The sequence below is a fragment of the Sander vitreus genome, chromosome 24 (assembly GCF_031162955.1).
Source record: "Sander vitreus isolate 19-12246 chromosome 24, sanVit1, whole genome shotgun sequence".
Lineage (NCBI taxonomy): Eukaryota > Metazoa > Chordata > Actinopteri > Perciformes > Percidae > Sander > Sander vitreus.
The window spans coordinates 9,322,702-9,341,799 of record NC_135878.1 but is presented as its reverse complement, the minus strand read 5'-3'; the positions used below and the strand labels follow the sequence as shown (position 1 = coordinate 9,341,799).

General features: G+C 42.0%; 1 protein-coding gene across 1 annotated transcript; it reads left to right on the top strand.

Annotated features, from left to right (window-relative positions):
- Positions 1–9,470: 9,470 nt before the first annotated feature.
- On the top strand, positions 9,471–17,838 carry igfbp5a (insulin-like growth factor binding protein 5a). Its single transcript, XM_078243394.1, has 4 exons — positions 9,471–9,987; positions 14,457–14,668; positions 15,096–15,215; positions 15,391–17,838. Exons 1-4 carry the CDS (start codon positions 9,651–9,653, stop codon positions 15,535–15,537), a joined length of 816 nt encoding a protein of 271 aa, XP_078099520.1. The 5' UTR covers positions 9,471–9,650; the 3' UTR covers positions 15,538–17,838.
- The last annotated feature ends 1,260 nt before the right edge of the window (positions 17,839–19,098 follow it).

Here is a 19,098-nt window from a genome sequence, read left to right as displayed (position 1 = left end):
CCACACCCACACGAGAGTTGATGTAACATTTCTGAGTTTTGAGCATTGCAAAAGGTCCCGATCCTATCAAGAAGTAATTTCTGTCTAAGACTTTGTTTTCACAGGCAGCTTCGATTACGGTAGAGTGGAGAGATTCAATTCATGCCCTGTGAGCGTGCCCGGATGTTTACTAGTCTGCCCGCTCTTTGACTACGAGTTGGCGCCATTTTAGGATCTGGTATCCATGGTTGACTCTGCAGAACGGTAGCCAACGTGCTTCCAACATATTCTCCTGTACACATACTATATTTAAAATTCTGTGCAAATTAAAAGATTGTGATTTACCTATGGCCTACTTTATGATACATCTATGTACATCTACAGGGATGTTAATACAAAACAACTAGCTTGGCAGAGGGTTGCCCAGATGGTTGGTATTCCTTGTGAGTATATTCAGTATATATTTTGGTTTTAGTAGTAGCATTATAGTGATGACAACCAGCTAGTTAGCTAGTTAGCAATACATGTTAGAACTAAATGTAACACTTTTAAGAGGCAAAGTGTGTGACTAGAGTGGAAAACTTACCAAATAGTTTGTAATAGGCCAGACAGAAACTCGTAGAAATGTATCAACACCACCAACACCCACAACAAATTGTTAGCAAAAAGCGTACACCGTCGGTATCATGCTGTGGTGACAAAATTCCGCTTGGAATCCGCTGCGGGTGACCGATACAGCGGCGTTGCAGTTAAAAGAAGCTGCCTTTGAAAACCCATCATAAAACAGAGGTCTGGCAACTTTATTTTCCTGAATACTGTAAAAATACTTCATTTTCCTATCTGTATCTGGAAACACAAAGTTGACTTGAATTCAAAACTAATTCAAATGTTATTACTGGAACACTTTACAGATTCAATTATGAACCAAAAAAGGTTTTTTGAGATGCTGAATTTGAAGAAGCATGCATATGTATAAAGGAACAAAGTGTGTGTAAGGGTTAAGTGTGGACATGAGTATGTCAGGGTAAAAAAGCTTAATTTTGCATCTGCCCCAAAGCATGCTTTTCAGTTTGAGGCACATTCTTTTCTTTGAGTCAAGCTGAAGGATATGCCCTCTATAAAATGCCATTCTATAGTCAAACAAGATTAAATTAGGGGTGTTGCTTTATGAGCGTTCAAACCTGACATATTTACTACTTGATTAAAGGTTGCAGTGAGGTGTGCGAGCATTCCCTCATCAGCAAATTTCAATGAATGATTCAACTATTTCGAACCAAATTACTCTGGCTTAATCGAGACAGGAACCAACCTGATTAACCCGATTACACAGTTGCTTTATTGTGCTGAGTGGAGGACACAAAGTCCTACATTGTGAAGACACAGCCTCTGGTTATTTGTGGTTGGGATTGATGCAAAGATCGAGGCTGTAAGCAGGTTTATTGTTTATCGGATCCCAGTTGATTTGTTTTCTGCTACAAGAACACATTGGTCATTGCATTGCCATTTTCAATATACGAGGTCTCCTTTAAAAATGAGCTCGGCTGAGAAATAGCTTAATTTACACGGGTTATTCTGAAGCCAAACATCCCCATTCATTGCAGGTTAGTACCTCCCCTACACATCTGAGGATCATTTTCTAATCACTTTAAAAGGAGGAAGCTGTTGTGTGGTGCTCAGACAAAGGCTTCTTTGATGAGCAGCATTAAGAAATAAAATAGAACGCAGGCCACAGTGTCACCATGTTTTGGTGTTTTTGGAGAGACACTATCCCAAGCCAGATTGTGCTACAAATGGTATTATTAAAATCCACATTGCAATTTTTTTCATCTGCCAATTTTTAATCATTAGGAAACCAAATGAATGAGACAATCCCAGCTCATATCTTCTTCAGGTTGCAGCCCAACTTGTACACAAACACATAAAAGGTCACTGGGGGAGCAGAGGTTGAAAGTTATGTCTGTTTCATTACTTTTGAAACCCAGTCACCCATATTCTCTGCCAGTGGCTGTGTTTGTGCCTGTGCATATGTATTTGTTTCTGTGTCTTAAAAAGAGGACTGGAGGAAACACTTTTCTGGCACTTCATGTGTAGACACACTGACACAAATGATGCACGAGCGAAGCCAGGAGGACTTAGTTTAGCCTCTCCAAATCACACTCACCCCAAAAACCACAGTGAGACTTATTCTGGGAAAGACCCTTTACAAAAAACCTAACCATCACTCATTGCGTTGTGCACCGACGCCAGTGGGAATGCAACAAAGTGGAGAGAAGGACAGCGTGACCGCAAATTAAAACTGTTCAGTCCCACAACAAGGGCTGAAGCCTAGGAGCAGTAAATCAAAACGATTCCTCGGGAGAGACGAGTAGAAACTCCAAATTCTGAGAAAGCATATTCATATGACTGATGACAGTAACAAGGGTGCCAAATTCGGGTTTTCCAAGAAATGTTTTGCTAGTTTCAGACTTTTTGCTTTGCAGGTGCAGCAGCGGGGTGGCTGTGCATCCGGGCCAAGCCCTGCCGAATAGTCAGTGTATATGTTTATACTTAAAGTAAAAATAAGAGTGTGTGTTTTGAATGTGGGATATTGGAAATACAGGAATTTCAATAGAGAGTTAAAGGTCGATGTACACGTCCTCATCGCATGTCAGTATACTTGTTAAAGACCGGCAAATCCGAGATACCTCTGAGAGAAGGAACACCAATTTGTCTTCACTACAAGTTATTTAAATACAGCTCAATTTACAAAAGACAGATGATTTGCCGACATATTTGAATATTCATGTTCCACGAATTCAAAGAAAAAAGCATCCGTCTTTGAATAGAATCGCCATGGCACAGACGCACCAAAGCTTTTCCAACATCTGGAACCAATGATCTGCCTTTGTCCAATCCACAGTTGCCAGGGCCACACAGATGTGCTGACAGGGTTTTAGCCAATCTGCCATCTCACGTACTGCTTCCTATAATCCTCCTCTTTCTTCACCAAACCCTCCAGCCTTTAGAGCTCTTTAAACGCCTGGCTTCTGCCTGTTTTTTTGCGCTATAGTTTTTCATGCAGATCACAGCACCCTGCTGATTTGCGGTTCCCATTTCCCAAACATGCGATGCCCGATGTGTAATTTTGTGTGGGTGACTGCAGTCGCTGTGTCATGGAAATAAAAGTGCGCTGTCATCTTAACAAGTTTGTGAAACAGAGCAACCGCAGCAAGACAGTTTACAGTAAATTGCCATTTTTTTTCGGCGGGACAAAATATTGATTGGCACAAGATTTGTTTTCTTTGCTGCAGCCTGTACACAACACATTACGCGGTTGTTTTTCTGTTGCTTGATTCAGATACCGTAACGGATGCTGAGCAGCCATTGATGTGGTATTGTTGCACTTCACTTCCCACATATGAAGTAGAAATCTGACAGCGTGGCCATGACTCGGACATGTTTTTTATCCTAGGACTTTCCCTTGATTAAACTTGAGTTTCTGTAGGTGATCACTGCTCATGCTTTTAAACCAGTTCTTCATCGGTTTATTCCAAACACTGTTGCTGATGCCAGAAACCTGTACAGCATGGGACAATTATTCATACTAAAATCTCAGTTTGTTATACTTAAACAGCCATTAGGCATGCTTAAGAAATACAGTATATGTTGTTTATTAGTCTTTCTCAGTAATTATCTTCCTAGAATGCCTTGTGGGAAACACACAGAGGTTAATATCCATGAGCTCCACCTGTACATGACAATAAATACAGACACACTTGCATTGCTTAAAGTTTCAGCAATCAGTTTATCCAGTGTGGACTCCTTTAATTGTTTCTGAAAATCAAGTGCTTTCAGTAATCTGGGAACTGACTCTGTGTGAGAGGGGGAAGGCACAATGCTGCCTCAGCACATTTCCAGCGGTTTATTTAGCTTTGTTGCTTACAGTAAGCTCTGACTGTGTCATATGGCGCACATCAGTCACACAAACGCGTCATCTGCTGATCCACATCAAGCTGTATGCAGTTGGCATGATAACTAGCAGCAGCAACTTCAAGCCAGCCCTCTTCTTTCTAGCCGCAGACGTCGTGCAGTGGGATGTGTAGTCACTCCAGCATGATCGAGGTCTGCCTGTGGGTCTCCTCGCAGTTAAACCTGATCAAAATACTTCCACATCCAGCAGGAACTCTGATCAGATACTAGCTAAACTTTTTAACCTGCTTCTGATGTCCGAAAGCAGACAACTGACTGGAAAATCAAGACCACCACTTGCACAAAAACGGATGTTGCTCCAATCCACTTGTCAATCTAATTCTTGATCTTATGCTTTTTCATTAACCTTCAATCAGTTTTACAGTAAAATGAAGCCAAATGTTTTGATCACCACCATTACATGTGGCCTTTTTAAATTGACTATATGTAACATTTACGCGTTTCTGAAACTGTGTATTGTTCTATCTGATGATCATAAATGACCTGTAACAGCAAACAAGACTAACAGTGAAAAGAACGCTAGTTTTATATAGTTTTTAGTAAGGCCTCTGCCCAGATCCGATTTTTCCCGCAAAGTCACAAAATGATTTAGGGCAGGTAGACGGCGCTACAGTAACACATTTGAATGGGTCACAGATTTTGGCTGAACACCGGAAAAGCACTAAGTGTTAGTGAGTATGCAGGTAAAAGGTAGCAAGAGATGTCTTTATATAGGCCTAATTGTATTTTAATTATATTTTAGAAGTTAGTATCTGCTGTAGCCGACATTAAATTGCGTTCACCTTCCATTTAGCGTGGACGTTTTACTCCTTTTACTCCGTGTTTGTGTTGGCCTACTATTTTCTTTTCCCTTGTCCCCCTATCCTTGTGTAAAGCGTCCGTTGCTTGCTACAACAATCTCTTAATGCTGTGGCTCGTGACACAGTGCAATAATGCACCGTAAAGAAAAGACCTTTGTGACAGCAGGTGTGTTAAAAACATTACCACTTTTGTCCAAAGCGGCTGCTAGAATCAACACAAACTGAAAATACAATAGTCACTTTAAGTAAGGAGTTCTTGGGTTAGAGCCACTATGCCGTTATACCAATGCAAAAGCAGGCTTTGAGCTGTAAAAGTAGCAGGTTTTTGAATGGCAAACAAATGGCAAAGATAAATAAAATAGCTAGTATTGAATCATTTTATTTGGAATGTCAGCTATGATAACTAGCTAATCTAACTCGGTAGCATTTTTAAGGTTGGTAGTAAGAAGGGTTTGGGATGACAAATACCAAACAAAATAATCAGACACAAACTGTCAATGATGTCTAAAAAATAATAAATGTTAATGCATATAATGAAATAGGTTGATGATGATTTGCCACCTGACATAAACTTCCAACCCTGGAAAACATCTTGCAGCACAGGCTTTCAAGGTATCACTTTAACAAGGATTACTTCATTGTCTGGCAAACTTTTTCTCTCAAGACTGTCCTGTAATGCAGCACGTTAGCCTGAGGTCCCGGGGCTGAAGAGAAATACGACACTTGAGCGCTGTTTCCCATAGATTGTATCACAGCTCCGAACCATTTTGTGCCGAGGTTGCTCCTTTTCTCCACTTTTGATCATTTTCTCGTTTCAGACATCGCTCAACTTGACTCAAGCTCCATTATCTCTTCCAGAACAAGAGCAGCCGCAGCTTCAGTGTCTTTAAACAGATAAAGTAGGTCAGGATATGAAAGCAAAGCAGCAGACAGAAGCACATGAACAATGGTAGAGAGAAAAAAAACTCTCAAACCTCTAGGGACAGCTCTCTTCTTAGATAGAAACTTAAATGTCTTTCAGAATGTTCTTGCTTTCATGCCAGCTTCCATATATTATCAAAGTATGCATCGTTTTTTCTCAATGTTTTATTGAGAACACTATTTAAGATTGACTTGCACTTTGTACTACAAATCCACTCACAAAAGAAAACACAGGCAAAGGTTAAGAGTCAGGGAAACAGAGAGAGAAAAGGGCTGTACTATTGACTTGTTTTCACAGGGGGTGGCGGGGGGAGGGGTCAAAGGTCAGCATTACTGGAGCTGATGCAGTTTCACTACCTGTGTCCCGAAACACAAGCTGGGTCCCTTAAAGGTCACAGAACCTGAAGACTGGGACCTGAACCTTTACTTCTAGTGATGGTCAAATGAAAGCTTCCTGAACCATTTTCTTTATTTTCTGACCCCACTAGATGGCGCTCTCTCTTCAAAGAAAAAGGTTAAAGGAATGGCAATTCAGTGCGTTTTCAACCCTATGTTGAAGAGAGAGCGCCATCTAGTGGGCTCAGAAAAAAAAGAGACAATGGTTCATGAAGCTTCATTTGGCTATCACTGTGTACTTCCTCACCACAATACATAATGTAGTCCCACAGAGACCAAAAAATGGCGCATTAGGGTGCTCCTCGACGAACATCTTCGTCCATGTTGACTTAAAAGATAAGAGTCACAGTACTTTTGACCTTAAAATAAACCATTAAACATGCTGCTCAGTTTATCCCCTGAATGCACTGCTCGTACAGCGAGTATCATAAGTTACAGCAACACTGGGCCAAGTGTGGGCAAAACTGTGTGTCAACATTACTGAGCCGAAGTTGAAGATACTAAACCGTGAATTTAAAGCCAAGTTATACACTGAATCGTGAATTTTGTGTACCATTACACCCTTAACAGCTAAGGAACTTTATAGACATTGCTAATATAGACACCTAAAGCTTTAAACCCTCCCACAGACTTGACACTTGGGCACATATTTAGCCTTGGGCTTAATTTCAAGGGACATCTCAAACTATTTACCTCTATCCAAAGCAGCTACATCCACCATCTGTGCATCATATGGCCCATATACACCAAGTGACTCAGACCCAAACTACACAGGAAACCCAACCTTAACGGAGGTAGCGACGGGGTTTACGAACCCTAGCAGGCCTTGGACCATAGTTTCTCCATGTCTCACATCTGGAGAAAACAAAACAAAAGTCAAAATATCAGCATTGCCCTTATGCCTCTAGGTAATAAATCATAAATGTATGAACCATAAATGCATAGGAGAATCTCAGGACAATCTTTGAGAGGGAGGTTTTTCTGTTGGAACCTGTGGAAGACAGATGTGTCGCACTGGTTTACAATGTGAATGGCGCTCTTTCTTCAAATCTGGACAGGTTGGTGGAAGGACATGAAAGGGGTGCGTGGGCGTGGGCTGAGCTGACCTTTCCGCCACCCGTGACGGAATCTGACACCTCATCCGCCACAAAGGTCAAGGGCAAAGGCAAACAGGGGTCGGATGATCTGAAAGGAGTTTGCCGACAAAGTTTCACAAATGGGGCCAAGGGGTGAAAGAGGAATTGAAACTTGACGCAGCGAAGAGATAAAAGCTTTCCTCCATGTGGATTTTTTAAGGTCAGTCTCAGTACTGACTGACGTTTACCCTATCACGGGACACTTAAAGTCCACTTAAATTGAAAAAAAATGAAGAATAAACAGGATGTAAACAAAAAGGGTTAATAAAACCAAATAATGAAGAAATGACACATAGCAATAAAAGTCTATTCCGAGCACATGGACATGCAGGGTCAAAAGCATTAAATGAACTCATCTTGGACTCTGCAGGGACTCTGTATACTAAGAAAAAAAAAGTCCTCAGACATATATTGGTATCTGCCAAAACATCAAGTGAATTATGAGTGTTTTGTACTAAGTTACACTCCATGAGCGCTGTCCACTTATCTCACTGGACGCTGACCTCGCTGAGTCATAAAATAAGGTCAGCCCGAGTGTGTTTGCCCTGATCTGGACCTTTTTACAGCAAACATCTTTGGAGAATACATTTGTTATGGTTAAGACAGCATCGCACAAATATTTAAAGCTACAGTACTTTGGCAAAAGACAGAAACCCAAAGATGTCTAAGGGGAATTATAAAAGTGTCCTTGTTTCACAAGCAGGAACCCACCCTTAACTTTAAAAATTGTACGTTTATGATTTGGTGCTGTTACTGTCTACGGTCAAACATTAGCAAAAGGTTTCGGATATAAACAAGGAAAGAAGAAAATGACACATGTTAAGGTTTAGGGTGCAATGGGGTCTATGTATCCATCTGGCAGCTCCAGAGGGGAACAGTCAGTGAAAAACATTATTATGGTCAACATAAGTATCTTGTTTTTTTCCCAAGGAGGTTATGTCGAACAAGGATTTTTAGGGAGATCTGGGGATTTCTTAGTGAAACTTGTAGCGATCGAGACCAATACCAAATCTAAACACCATGTTCCTGGGGTCAAGTAATCAAACTAGGGTTCTTTTTTGGGGGCTTTTCCGCCTTTAATAGACAGGACAGGTGAGAAAGGGGAGAGAGAGGGGGAAGACGTGCAGGAAATGGTCACAGGTCGGAGTCGAACCCTGGACCTCTGCGTCGAGGCATAAACCTCTAAATATATGTGCGCCTGAACCAACCCGGCCACATCAAATTAGGAATTTAAGTGTTGTATGTATGTATACAGCAAAGTGGAGAAGCAAGCAAGTCTGCTTATGTCTTGTGACAGATATACAGATTGATCATGACTGTAACACAAAACGTTTTAAAAAGAAACAAGACCATTAACACATTGACCAACAAATATGTTGTCACTCATAATCTCTCCCAGATAAAAATGTATTCACCATAAATCTCTATCTTAACAAGTCGTTCAGTTTTGTTGACCCTAAATAGTTAGTTCTTCTTAAAACAAGACAAACCACATGTTTGACATGAATTCTGTTGCATTAGGCCACATTTTCTTATTTTTCTGCCAAGTTGTTTCTGCCTTGCTTGCAGCAATGACACCATTTCTATATGTGAACTGTCTGTAAACACTAAAACTACTTTTAATTTCCCTTGAAAAAAATAACTTCTAAATCCAGCAGCATGGATTGGAAGTCCATATGCTGTCTTTCAATCAACCTAGTCAGCAATTTGTTAAATGTTTCCAGAATATCCTGTGAGTGATCCTGTAAGAAGTGATCTGCCTTGTTCTTAAGCACGAACAACTCCACTGATAACACAAATGTTGTCTTCGAGAGCCTGGGAATACTAAATGGCCACTCTGCAGTCTTATTCAGTCGCCTTCAGGAGCATCGTTTCGTATCTGGCAGATCTGGAGGCATGCCAGCACCCGCCCTGTCAAATCAGCATCGCAGCGCACGGAGTTGACAAGTGCGCCTCCCCCTCCAAACGTTGTTTGACATACCCATCGTTGTAGGCTTCGCCTCTGGCAGTTTCTTTTTTTAAAGGCAAGCTCAAAGCCACAGATTATACATTTTGCTCACAAACCGTGCTGGTAAAATAACCTACAGAGAGAGCAACAGCGGGAATCAGGCTTTTTAGCTCTCATTTGGAGACGAACAGCTTGCGCGTAAACGGCACCGGGCATCACTGAAGGGAGAGATCCGAGGTGTCGGGATATTTTTGTTTCTTTTTTGATTTATTTGTGACTGCGGGGTTGAAGGACAGCGCAAGGGGAGCAGAGTGACTGCCTTTGTGGATTGCGAGCATCGGTGACATTTGGGACTTGAGCGCGCAAAAGGCACCTGTGGATGCAACACCCCTCTGGTGTTTGGACTCAAATCGTTTGCAAAGAAAGGATTCACCACAAGATATAATTGCTAATCGTTGCGGTTTCGATCAAACAGCCTGCAGTTTAGACAAGAAGCGCGCCATGCTGTTGAGTGTTTCCTTCCTGATGGTGCCACTGCTGCTGAGCATAACCGGCTGCGGCTCGTCGTACGTGCCGTGCCAGCCGTGCGATGAGAAGGCCCTGTCCATGTGCCCGCCGGTGCCGGTGGGTTGCCAGCTGGTGAAGGAGCCCGGCTGCGGCTGCTGCCTGACGTGCGCGCTCGAAGAGGGCCAGCCGTGCGGCGTGTACACCGGGCCGTGCACGCGCGGGCTTCGCTGCCTGCCCAAGAATGGCGAGGAGAAGCCGCTGCACGCGCTCCTGCACGGCCGTGGGTTGTGCAGGAACGAGAAGTTGTACAAACTGCTGTATTCGCCCAAAGGTAGGCTTGTGGAGAGATGACTGATAAGTAGGCTGAAAAAGCTCACTGGCTTTAAAGGAGCATTCATTAACTGAATGGATTGAGTCATCAATTGATGGCAGCTTCATTTTTTATTCATTATGATTGGGGTAAATATTTTTGTATCTTCCTCCCATCCATTACATTCCACTATATGACATTAAAGTCAAATTACAGCACTAAATGTGCAGTGCTCTACTTGGTTAAGCAATAATTATTATAGCCTACTACGGTATGATATTGATGTCAGCGCTGATATTTTTTCTATTGCATTTGCATTCCAGGAATGGTGTTTCAACCGTACATCTAAAGGGCTCTGGTGCAAAGAGCAAACAGCTGGATAGAGATGTTTCTTCTCCCTTGTCAATGCAGGAATTTTAATAAAGCCCTCAAGTGACACATACACACAGAGTCAGCCAGTGATGCAGTGAATTAGAAAAAAAAGATGGAGGAATGACCTCCAGACTGTAATCACTAGTCCAAAAATCACTTACACTATTTCATGAGTTTACTTTACATTTTCTAAAGGTGGGGGGTATGAAAAAGAACAGAGTAAAGTGAGTTTAATTGACCTCCTCTGTCTTTTTGGGAGCCAGTGAGGCTGATGTGAGTCAGCTCACAGCCCTCTTTCAGACGGGCTGACACCCTTTACCCTGCGTGCGCCTTGACCCTGTGAACTCTGTCAACAATTGGTGCCGAGCGTCGATCAACCTGTCATCTCGATTTGAAAAGCCTTTGTGGCGCTGCGAGCTGTAAATCAGTAGGTTTCGTGTGAGTGGCCCATCGCCTCGGGGCCCCCAGCCGACATAAAACAAGAGAGAAGATTACAGGTGGTGCTCTGCGAGGCTCGTTTTTGGCTCCTTTGAGTGGCAGTTCAGGGACAGTCACAGTGTCTGCTGGGGAGTGCTTTGTGGGAAATGTTGGCTCTTGCACTATATTTTCAAGGTGTGAAATCATGTTTTGCCATTTTCCCTTCCTCTACAGTTTCTTTCTTTTTTTCCTTTTGTTGTCTCTTAGCCTTTCTTCTGTCAGTTCCACTGAACACCTCTACATTTCTTCATCCACCTGTGCCTTTTCCCACACCTAACCCCCTTTTTGTCTCTGTCTCTCTATTCTCTCCCACCACACTGGCTCTTCTCCTCTTTCCCTGCCTGGCTACTGTCCCTCTTCGTCTTTTCAACCCTATTCTTTCCTCCCTCCTCCCCCCCCCCATTCCCATGTTCACCCTTTTCATTCTGTGTTTTGCTTTACTTTCCTGCAGATTGGAGTTTTAGTATATAGAAGCAAACTATGGAAACATATATAATCTCACTGGGCTGAGCCAAAGAACCACAGTTTTGTTTTTCTGGCTAAGTAATGTTATGAGTGAAGTCCAGTAAGAAAAGGCAGAAGATAAGAAAGGGGGAAGCATTGAAATACTGCAATACAAATCAGTGTCACATTCAAATTAGCCTTGTACAAGATAAGCTCATTCCCTATATGTGCAGTCCGTTGGGTCGTTTGTACCGTTACAGTTTGCAGTTAGTCAATTTGCACTTAAAATGAGCTTTGGCTACACTCACTCAAGATCCTTCAGAGCAGCTCTGCATCTGAGAAATTGTTGTATAATAATACAAACGAAACTCCAATCTTCTATTCATCTCCCCTTCCCTTTTCCTCTCTTTCCCACACTATCCTCTGCTCCCTCCCACCACTCTTTGTTAGTCCCACCCTGGTCTCTTCATCTGTCTCCCTCCCTCCCTCCCGCCCTCTCTCCGTCTCGGCGCTGCAGGCAGGCTGTGCAGTGATTCAGCAGAATGCAGGCTGAGCGTGGGTTACTGATCCCCCATCTGTCTGCCCGTCAGCCAGCTTTTCCATTAACTCCACATCTCCTGCTGGGCGCTCTCTCAACACATAAATTAAACAAAACCCATATGCACACTAATAAATATACACACCTCGTACCTAAATGACATTTTATAACCACTTGAGAAGATCTACAAAATGAGCTGCAAAAGGTGTATGCATACTGTAAATCCATAAAATGTAGTAGGAGTTGCCAAAAAGGTTATATGTGCATATGTACCTATATGTACATGCTACATTAATGCACCACCATGCATGTGTGCATTTTGAGCATTTTGCACATTTATCAAGTGTCAAAGATCAGACAGCAATGACACAAGCTGTCATTCTCACCTGGATAAAAGCTAAAAACAGTAGTATTTAGTTGCCTTTTTTCATTTTTGCAAGTGCATGACATATGAAACTCAATTTACTGTACTTCTCTGCAACATTATCTGGACAGATTTTACGTTGACTTTCCAGATTCCTGTCACTCACTCGTTCAGGGATCACCATGTCTCTCAATTCAAACACGAGGAAAAGGGAGAGGAAGAAAGACGAAATGAAAGACGTGAGCCGTCAGCACAAGTCAGATTAGACAAACTCGAGGATTAGCAAGTGAGGACTTGATTGGGTTTACGCTGGCTGCTGATCTGCCTCAGTTTTCTCTGGAGAGAGAAAAACTGTGTCAGCAGGAAATCAGGAGATGGGGAATCTCTCCCCCATCCCCAGCCAATAACCTGTCATTATGGGGATGGATGACATCATCGTGATCTTCATTATCATCACTGGGGGTGGAGGGGCTCAGGAGGTTTTAAGCATCATTTGCGGCGAGGCAATGACCTTGTTCCACCGCCCAGTTAGCTTAGTAGCTTAGCGATCACGCCACTGCGCAAACGGAGGGGTTTATGTGCAGAATTTGCAATCTGACTAAATTAAATGGAAATGGAAAAGAAGTGCGTGACACAGCAGTCAGAAATGGGCCAGCTGTGGCTCAGGACACGTACACAAGGCTAATGCATGTTAAAAGCTATAAATGAAGTGAAATATCAGTTTTTAAGTGCTTTTGGGAAGGAAAGCCACAACCACTCATTCTGGCCTTGACACAGTCGTCGTGGTCATATGAATAGAGGGTGGGACGAGGAGAGGGGCAAGTGCTGAGGTTGGTGCGACCATGTGCGACTCCCCAAAATGTAGCAAAGAGTTGGGTTTTTGCACAGATGAAAGATGCATGTACATGAGGGCTTCTGTGGGGGTTTGGGACCCAAAATGGGCTGCGGCTGTTTCTGGTGGCTCGCCACATGACAAGTGTAATAGCATGTTTTCATGGGCCTGGGTGCCAGGGTGAGACTAAATATCTCATTTAGGTCAACAGCTATAAAAGTTTTAAAACCCCTGGTCTACATATACCCCAAACTGGCAGCCTAACTTGCCATAAATGTAGGCTATGTTGTCAACACTTCCAATCTGAAACTGGCCAGGAGCCACTAACTGTGCTCAATAAGCATTCCGCTGGTGCAGTAAAATCATCACATCGTGTTGTGACGTTACCAAATGTGACACTCCTGTCCTGTGCCCTCATGAGTTTAGCTTTACTTTATCATTTTAGCCACTCAAATAGGTACATTTTCAAACAGTCTCTTGAAAGCAGCAGAAAAATGCTTTGAAACCCCTGTTTTGCACAGGACTAATATTACACCTGTGGACATTACGTTGTTTGTAATAATTGGTATCACTGGTTATTTTAATCCTCATCTGTAATTTAAAAAAAAAAAGTTCCAGTGTGAATTACTGTGCTGTGGTGAAGACAGTTGTACTCTGATAATAGTAATCCTGTGCGAATCAAGCTTCAGCTAACTGCAGCGGGACTTCTGGTACACATTCTTGTTCTTGCTTTTGTAGTTGTGTTCGTTTTCTGTCATCCCATGCTTATATTATTATTATGCAGTAGTGCAACGGATTCTCCAATTAAAAAAAAGAAAAAAAAGAAAAGAAATGCTGTGTCATTGACACAACAGCAGAACTGAGAAGAAGAGTTTTGAATTATGAAATGTTTCAAAAATGAAAGCACATGTTTGGCAGAGACTTCAAGTGCATTTGGAGTGAGACTTAAACGCATTGTTTGGAGTTTATTTTTTATTTTTTTTACCACCAGTAGTGCTATGGAGCAATGTTTTTTGAGTGGCTCCTATGAGCACATTTCCTTTTGTATACGTACATGCTTGACCATGCGTGTGATACAGTACACTTTCCTATCTAATGCAAAGGGCTGTATGATGTCGTTCTGTTTAACGCTATTTAACTGGTGATAGTTGTTGGTGGTAACACGGCAAGAAATATAGGAAAGCTACAGAAAAAGGCAGAGACGAAAAAAAACTGCTGATGGGTGCAAACAATGCAGTGTTCAAAATATATAAACTATCAGCTTTGCAAATGTTTTATGAGGAAGGAAATGCATTCAACACTTTTATTAGTCCTCAAGGATACACATAGTTTATTTTGATGAGCAATGCCCAATGTAAATATAACTAACTGTTTACAAGAAAAGCCCACAGGGCACCTTTAATGAACCTCAAACATGCATGATAATGATGAGGGACCTCGTCTGTCTTTTGTCTCCCTATCAGACGGAGAATCTCGCGATGACGCCATGTTACGCATCCCAGAGTCACTGCTGCCCCAAACCAAGGTGCCCATATACAGAGGTGAACACATCAGCAGTCTCAAGGCCCAGGCCATGAAGCAGGCCAAGGACCGCAAGAAGCAGTTGGCCAGGCCGGGACCCGCAAGCAATCTGAACTTTCCCCCGCTCAGCCTGGATAAACTGGAGCCTGAGTTCGTAAGTGAAAAAGAGTGAAACACTGATTCAGCTTAGAGGGAAATAAATATAAAGAAACCAGTTCGGACAAATCAGCCAAGATGCCCCGCTGGGCCACTTTCACACGAGACAACAGGGTGTGAACAGAGTGAAATGCTACATTACTAAAGTACTCATTAGTGGAGGTATTTCCCACCTTCATGCTGTGTTCATTTCTGGGGCATTTCACAAACTTTCAGAGGCATTTTAAACTATCATTTTTAACACCATGCAAAGGTGTTTGGTGTTTTAAGCCCCCAACATCGTCTTCCAGGCAGCGCTGCCTGGAAAGCACTAGGATTAGGCAATGGTTAGGGTTAGGGTTAGGTGCCTTGAAGTCGACGTTAGGTGCTTAAAACACCATTGAGCCCATACAAACACTGACACCTGTGTCCATCTGTGTGTGTAGGGCCCCTGCAGAAGAAAACTGGATAATCTCATCCAAAGCATGAAGGACACTTCTAGGGTCTTTGCTCTCTCTCTGTACATCCCCAACTGTGACAAGAAGGGCTTCTTCAAACGCAAACAGGTATGGAAACGCATTTTTATGTCGTGTAATTTGTCAGACGTGGGTTGCATCCTATCTGCTTTGTACTGTAACTACAGCAGCTTGGCTTTGAGACAAACCTTTTAACTGTCGAGTAAAGCAGGAATTGCATCACACACAAGCATCTCATCCCTTTCCGTTAACTCTATACTTGCAGTGTAAGCCATCGCGTGGTCGGAGGAGGGGGATCTGCTGGTGCGTTGACCGTTTTGGCGCGACAATCCCCGGCAGCAACTACGCCGGAGGAGACCTGCAGTGCAAAGATCTCGACAGCAGCAGCAGCAACAGCAACAGCAACAAATGAGAGCGTACCGGTCATTCACGTTGAGCCCTGTTCCTCTTAAAAACCTGCCAATCAAGCTAGCACACTTCATGACTGCCAATCAGGAAAATATGGCACAAATGCTTATATATATGGTCGAGTGTGATGGACTGTTTTTTGTTTGTTTTTATTTCAAAAGGGACCTGAACCGAAAAGCTTGCGTAAGTGAAAATCTTCAAAGTTAACTGTGGCTCCCTGCTGACCATGTATGTTTGAGGTTAGCTAACACCTTACCTCTTTATACCCATATATAATAGAGGAGTATATATATATATATATATATATATATATATATATATATATATATATATATGTATGTATGATATTGATATGTTGTGTATTATAGTGTATTGCGGGGAAAAAATTGCGAAATTCTGAGACAAGACATATTTTCAATGTGGCTAAAAAACATCAATATTTGTTTTTATTTTTGTCATAGTGGTGAAGGAGACACCACTGAAGAGTGAGTTAGTTCTCGTCTAAAGTAGCAATGTTTTACTAATTGTTAATCATAGGAATGACATCCTGATGTAAGAGGCATTTTGTTTTATATATCAAATAATGGCCATTTAATCCAGCCCCCGACCTACTGTCACTGAACACTTTCCCAAATTTAGGCAACTTTGCCAAGCAGGAAAAGTGGGGAAGGTTCTGCAGGATTCCTGTAGGAGGCTGGGTATATCATTTTGTCATCAGTTTGGAGAATAGACAGAATCAGCTGGCAGCCGTTTCATGTGCCATAGCCATGTCAGCATGATAGCTATCATTGTTTGTTCAGCATAGATTCACAAAATCATTGGCCTGTTTTCACTAATTGGAGCCACATCTATAGACCTAGAGTTAAAAGAAGCTTACACACTTAAAGGAATAGTTTGGCATTTTAGGAGTGCAGGAATGTACAAAATCCACCTACCAGCCCCTTTAAAGCTCTCTAATTAACACGTTAGTTTAATCCGTCGAAAAAGATTAAAAACATCAGTTTGCCTTTTTATATGGGTTTTGTGTGCTGGACTATTTCTTGGCTCTGACCTTTTTTTAACTTAATTAACTTTTTTGAGTCTTGGCTGGTTGCCTGGCAAACGCTGAGAGCCAAGAAATGAAAACCTATGCTCAAAATTCTTTAAATTTAAATTTTCAGCAACAGTATGCTATGTTTTTGCCAGTTATAGATGATTATTTTCTACATCACAATGGGACGACATTCGATCACCCAGCAGCACTCATAAACAAACTTGTACTGTAAAAGGTTAGATATTTCACACTCGGTCTCCTTTTTAAAGGCCTTTTTTTCAAGTCTAGATAACTGTGTCCACTGTTTGTAAATGTATGTATGTGTGTGTGTGTGTGTGTGTGTGTGTGTGTGTGTGTGTGTGTGTGTGTGTGTGTGCATGCTCCTGAGTGTGTCTGTATGTGTGTGTACTGTACTGTACTGTACTGTACTGTACTGTACACTACTGTTTGTGCCATGCCCTTATATGTAGTTCTCGACTACAAGAAGCTCTGGTTTAAATTCTCACAAGCCCCGAGCTACTGTCCAACAAATGTGGTGCTGTGCATTTCCCTTCGCAGACAAATCGTATGCAAAGGCCCCGCAGTGTTTATGTTTCCATGTCTAGGGTCTTTACTGCCACCAAACAGGCAAATCTGTTGATGACTTGCTCTCAGGGTTTATCAGGTCCTTTATCCTGCAAAGAGCAAGGTCGCTGAGTTTCTATGTAAATTCAAGTGCCTTCCGCCCCACACCACTTTGAATTTTCATTTGCATGTGGACCCATTGTGTGGTTGCATGAGGGACACTCGAGCACAAAGGAGGAAAACAATTTTGGTTGTGGATGTAGTCGGATCGTTTAGTTTGATTTATTTTTTCCGTTGGTTGCTGACAAAGATTATCATGATCTCCCAGTCAAGCGCTGCTGAACGTACAATGACAGAGAACTTTTGTTCTATAGTTCAAAATTTGCTTAAGATCCTTTTTTTTGTTTTGTTTGTTATAATCTTATAGTTCATTTAATGACTTTGTAATGTCAGACATTTTTAATTAGAGCATTGACAGAGGCTCATCAGCTAATTCTTCCCGGTAAAACACCTCTCTTATGTTTTTGATTCTAGCACATATAAACACGACAACACGGTGACACTTTAAAACATTTCAGAATCTCAGTTAAAAAAAAAGATTAATGTGAACATTATGGTGAAATATTTATCAGGCGTGTAATTGATGTACTCGATTTATTTTGTAATGGCAAATCACTATTTAAATAAAGTGCATGTACTCACAAAAAAGCCATATGCACATTTGTCTTCAATGTGGGAACTCTTGTTGAGTCAGTGGTTGTGTTTTTTATGACTGCTATCTCTCTAATCTTGACACTAAAGATTAAAGACATGTGGTACTTCCATGCAGGTGGTTTCCATCTGCTGAAACTGCATGCTGAAGCATTGACGTCGAGCTACTGTGGTAAGCAAGATCGGTTTTACAATAGACACACTGTTCAGAGTTTTCCTTTTTGTTTCAGCTTGAAATGATCCCAAACTTTGGAAACTTGTTGTCGTTTTCTCTGGCCTGTCTCTTCTCTCCGCCCCTTGCTATGTTTTATCTCTACGTATTTTTTTTTTTATCTCTTCCTCCATTTTGCAATCCGCATTGTCTTCGTCACGTTACCTGAACGCAGCCCGTAAACTGGGATGAACAAATTTTTTCAGCTATAAATGGATGGATACAGACATTCATGATCCCCAGATGATGTATCCAACCTGGTCTCACAGCAGTTCGTGAAATGGTCACATTATTTAATCTATTGATTCGTGTACACGGACACGTTTATCTCGTTTTTTTCGTGGTGGTCAGCACATTTTTTTAAACTAATGTATTTCAATGGGAAGCATCTTTCGTGATCACAACACGACTACGGTAGCGAGTAGTATAAATGGCCGAATATCCGCGTAGGGAGGTTGGTTGGGGTGGTGGATGAAACCCAACCGTCCCGTTATTGTCCCGCGTCCCCCAGAGACCGCGGATCGTGTCCCGGTGTGTGACATGTCCTTTCCCCATTGTTCTTTTCCTAAACCCAACCTCCGTATAGATGCTTCCCATTATGTGCTGACCACCACACAAAAAATGACATAAATGTGTTCGTGTACACGAATCAATAGATTAAAAATAACGTGACCATTTCACAAACTGCCGTGAGACCATGTTGATATATCCTACTGACATTGGTAAACCCCTGACTTTTCCTCTAGCGCCATGTTGACATTTGTGTTTTTGACTGAAATGCCTCGATAACTATTGATTGGATTGTAGTGAAATTTGCTACAGACGTTCATGTCCCCCTCAGGATGAATTGTAATACATTTGGTAAACCCCCGACTTTTCATCTGGTGCCATCATCAGCTCCAAATTGTAATTTGTCCAGTAAGAGAGCAGAAGTAATGTTCCGCTTAGCCTCACCTGGACTTTGTGTTTTGTTCCAATTAGCGAATGTGACCATGCTAGTACGCTAAACTATGAAAAAGCACGCATTAAAACATCAGTTTTATAAC

Bases quoted from the DNA above. Each gene is read 5' to 3' on its own strand.
- igfbp5a (XM_078243394.1), top strand. From the start codon at position 9,651: ATGCTGTTGAGTGTTTCCTTCCTGATGGTGCCACTGCTGCTGAGCATA. The intron at 9,988-14,456 runs GTAGGCTTGTGG...TCTCCCTATCAG, and splicing joins ACTGCTGTATTCGCCCAAAG to ACGGAGAATCTCGCGATGAC. The intron at 14,669-15,095 runs GTAAGTGAAAAA...CTGTGTGTGTAG, and splicing joins ATAAACTGGAGCCTGAGTTC to GGCCCCTGCAGAAGAAAACT.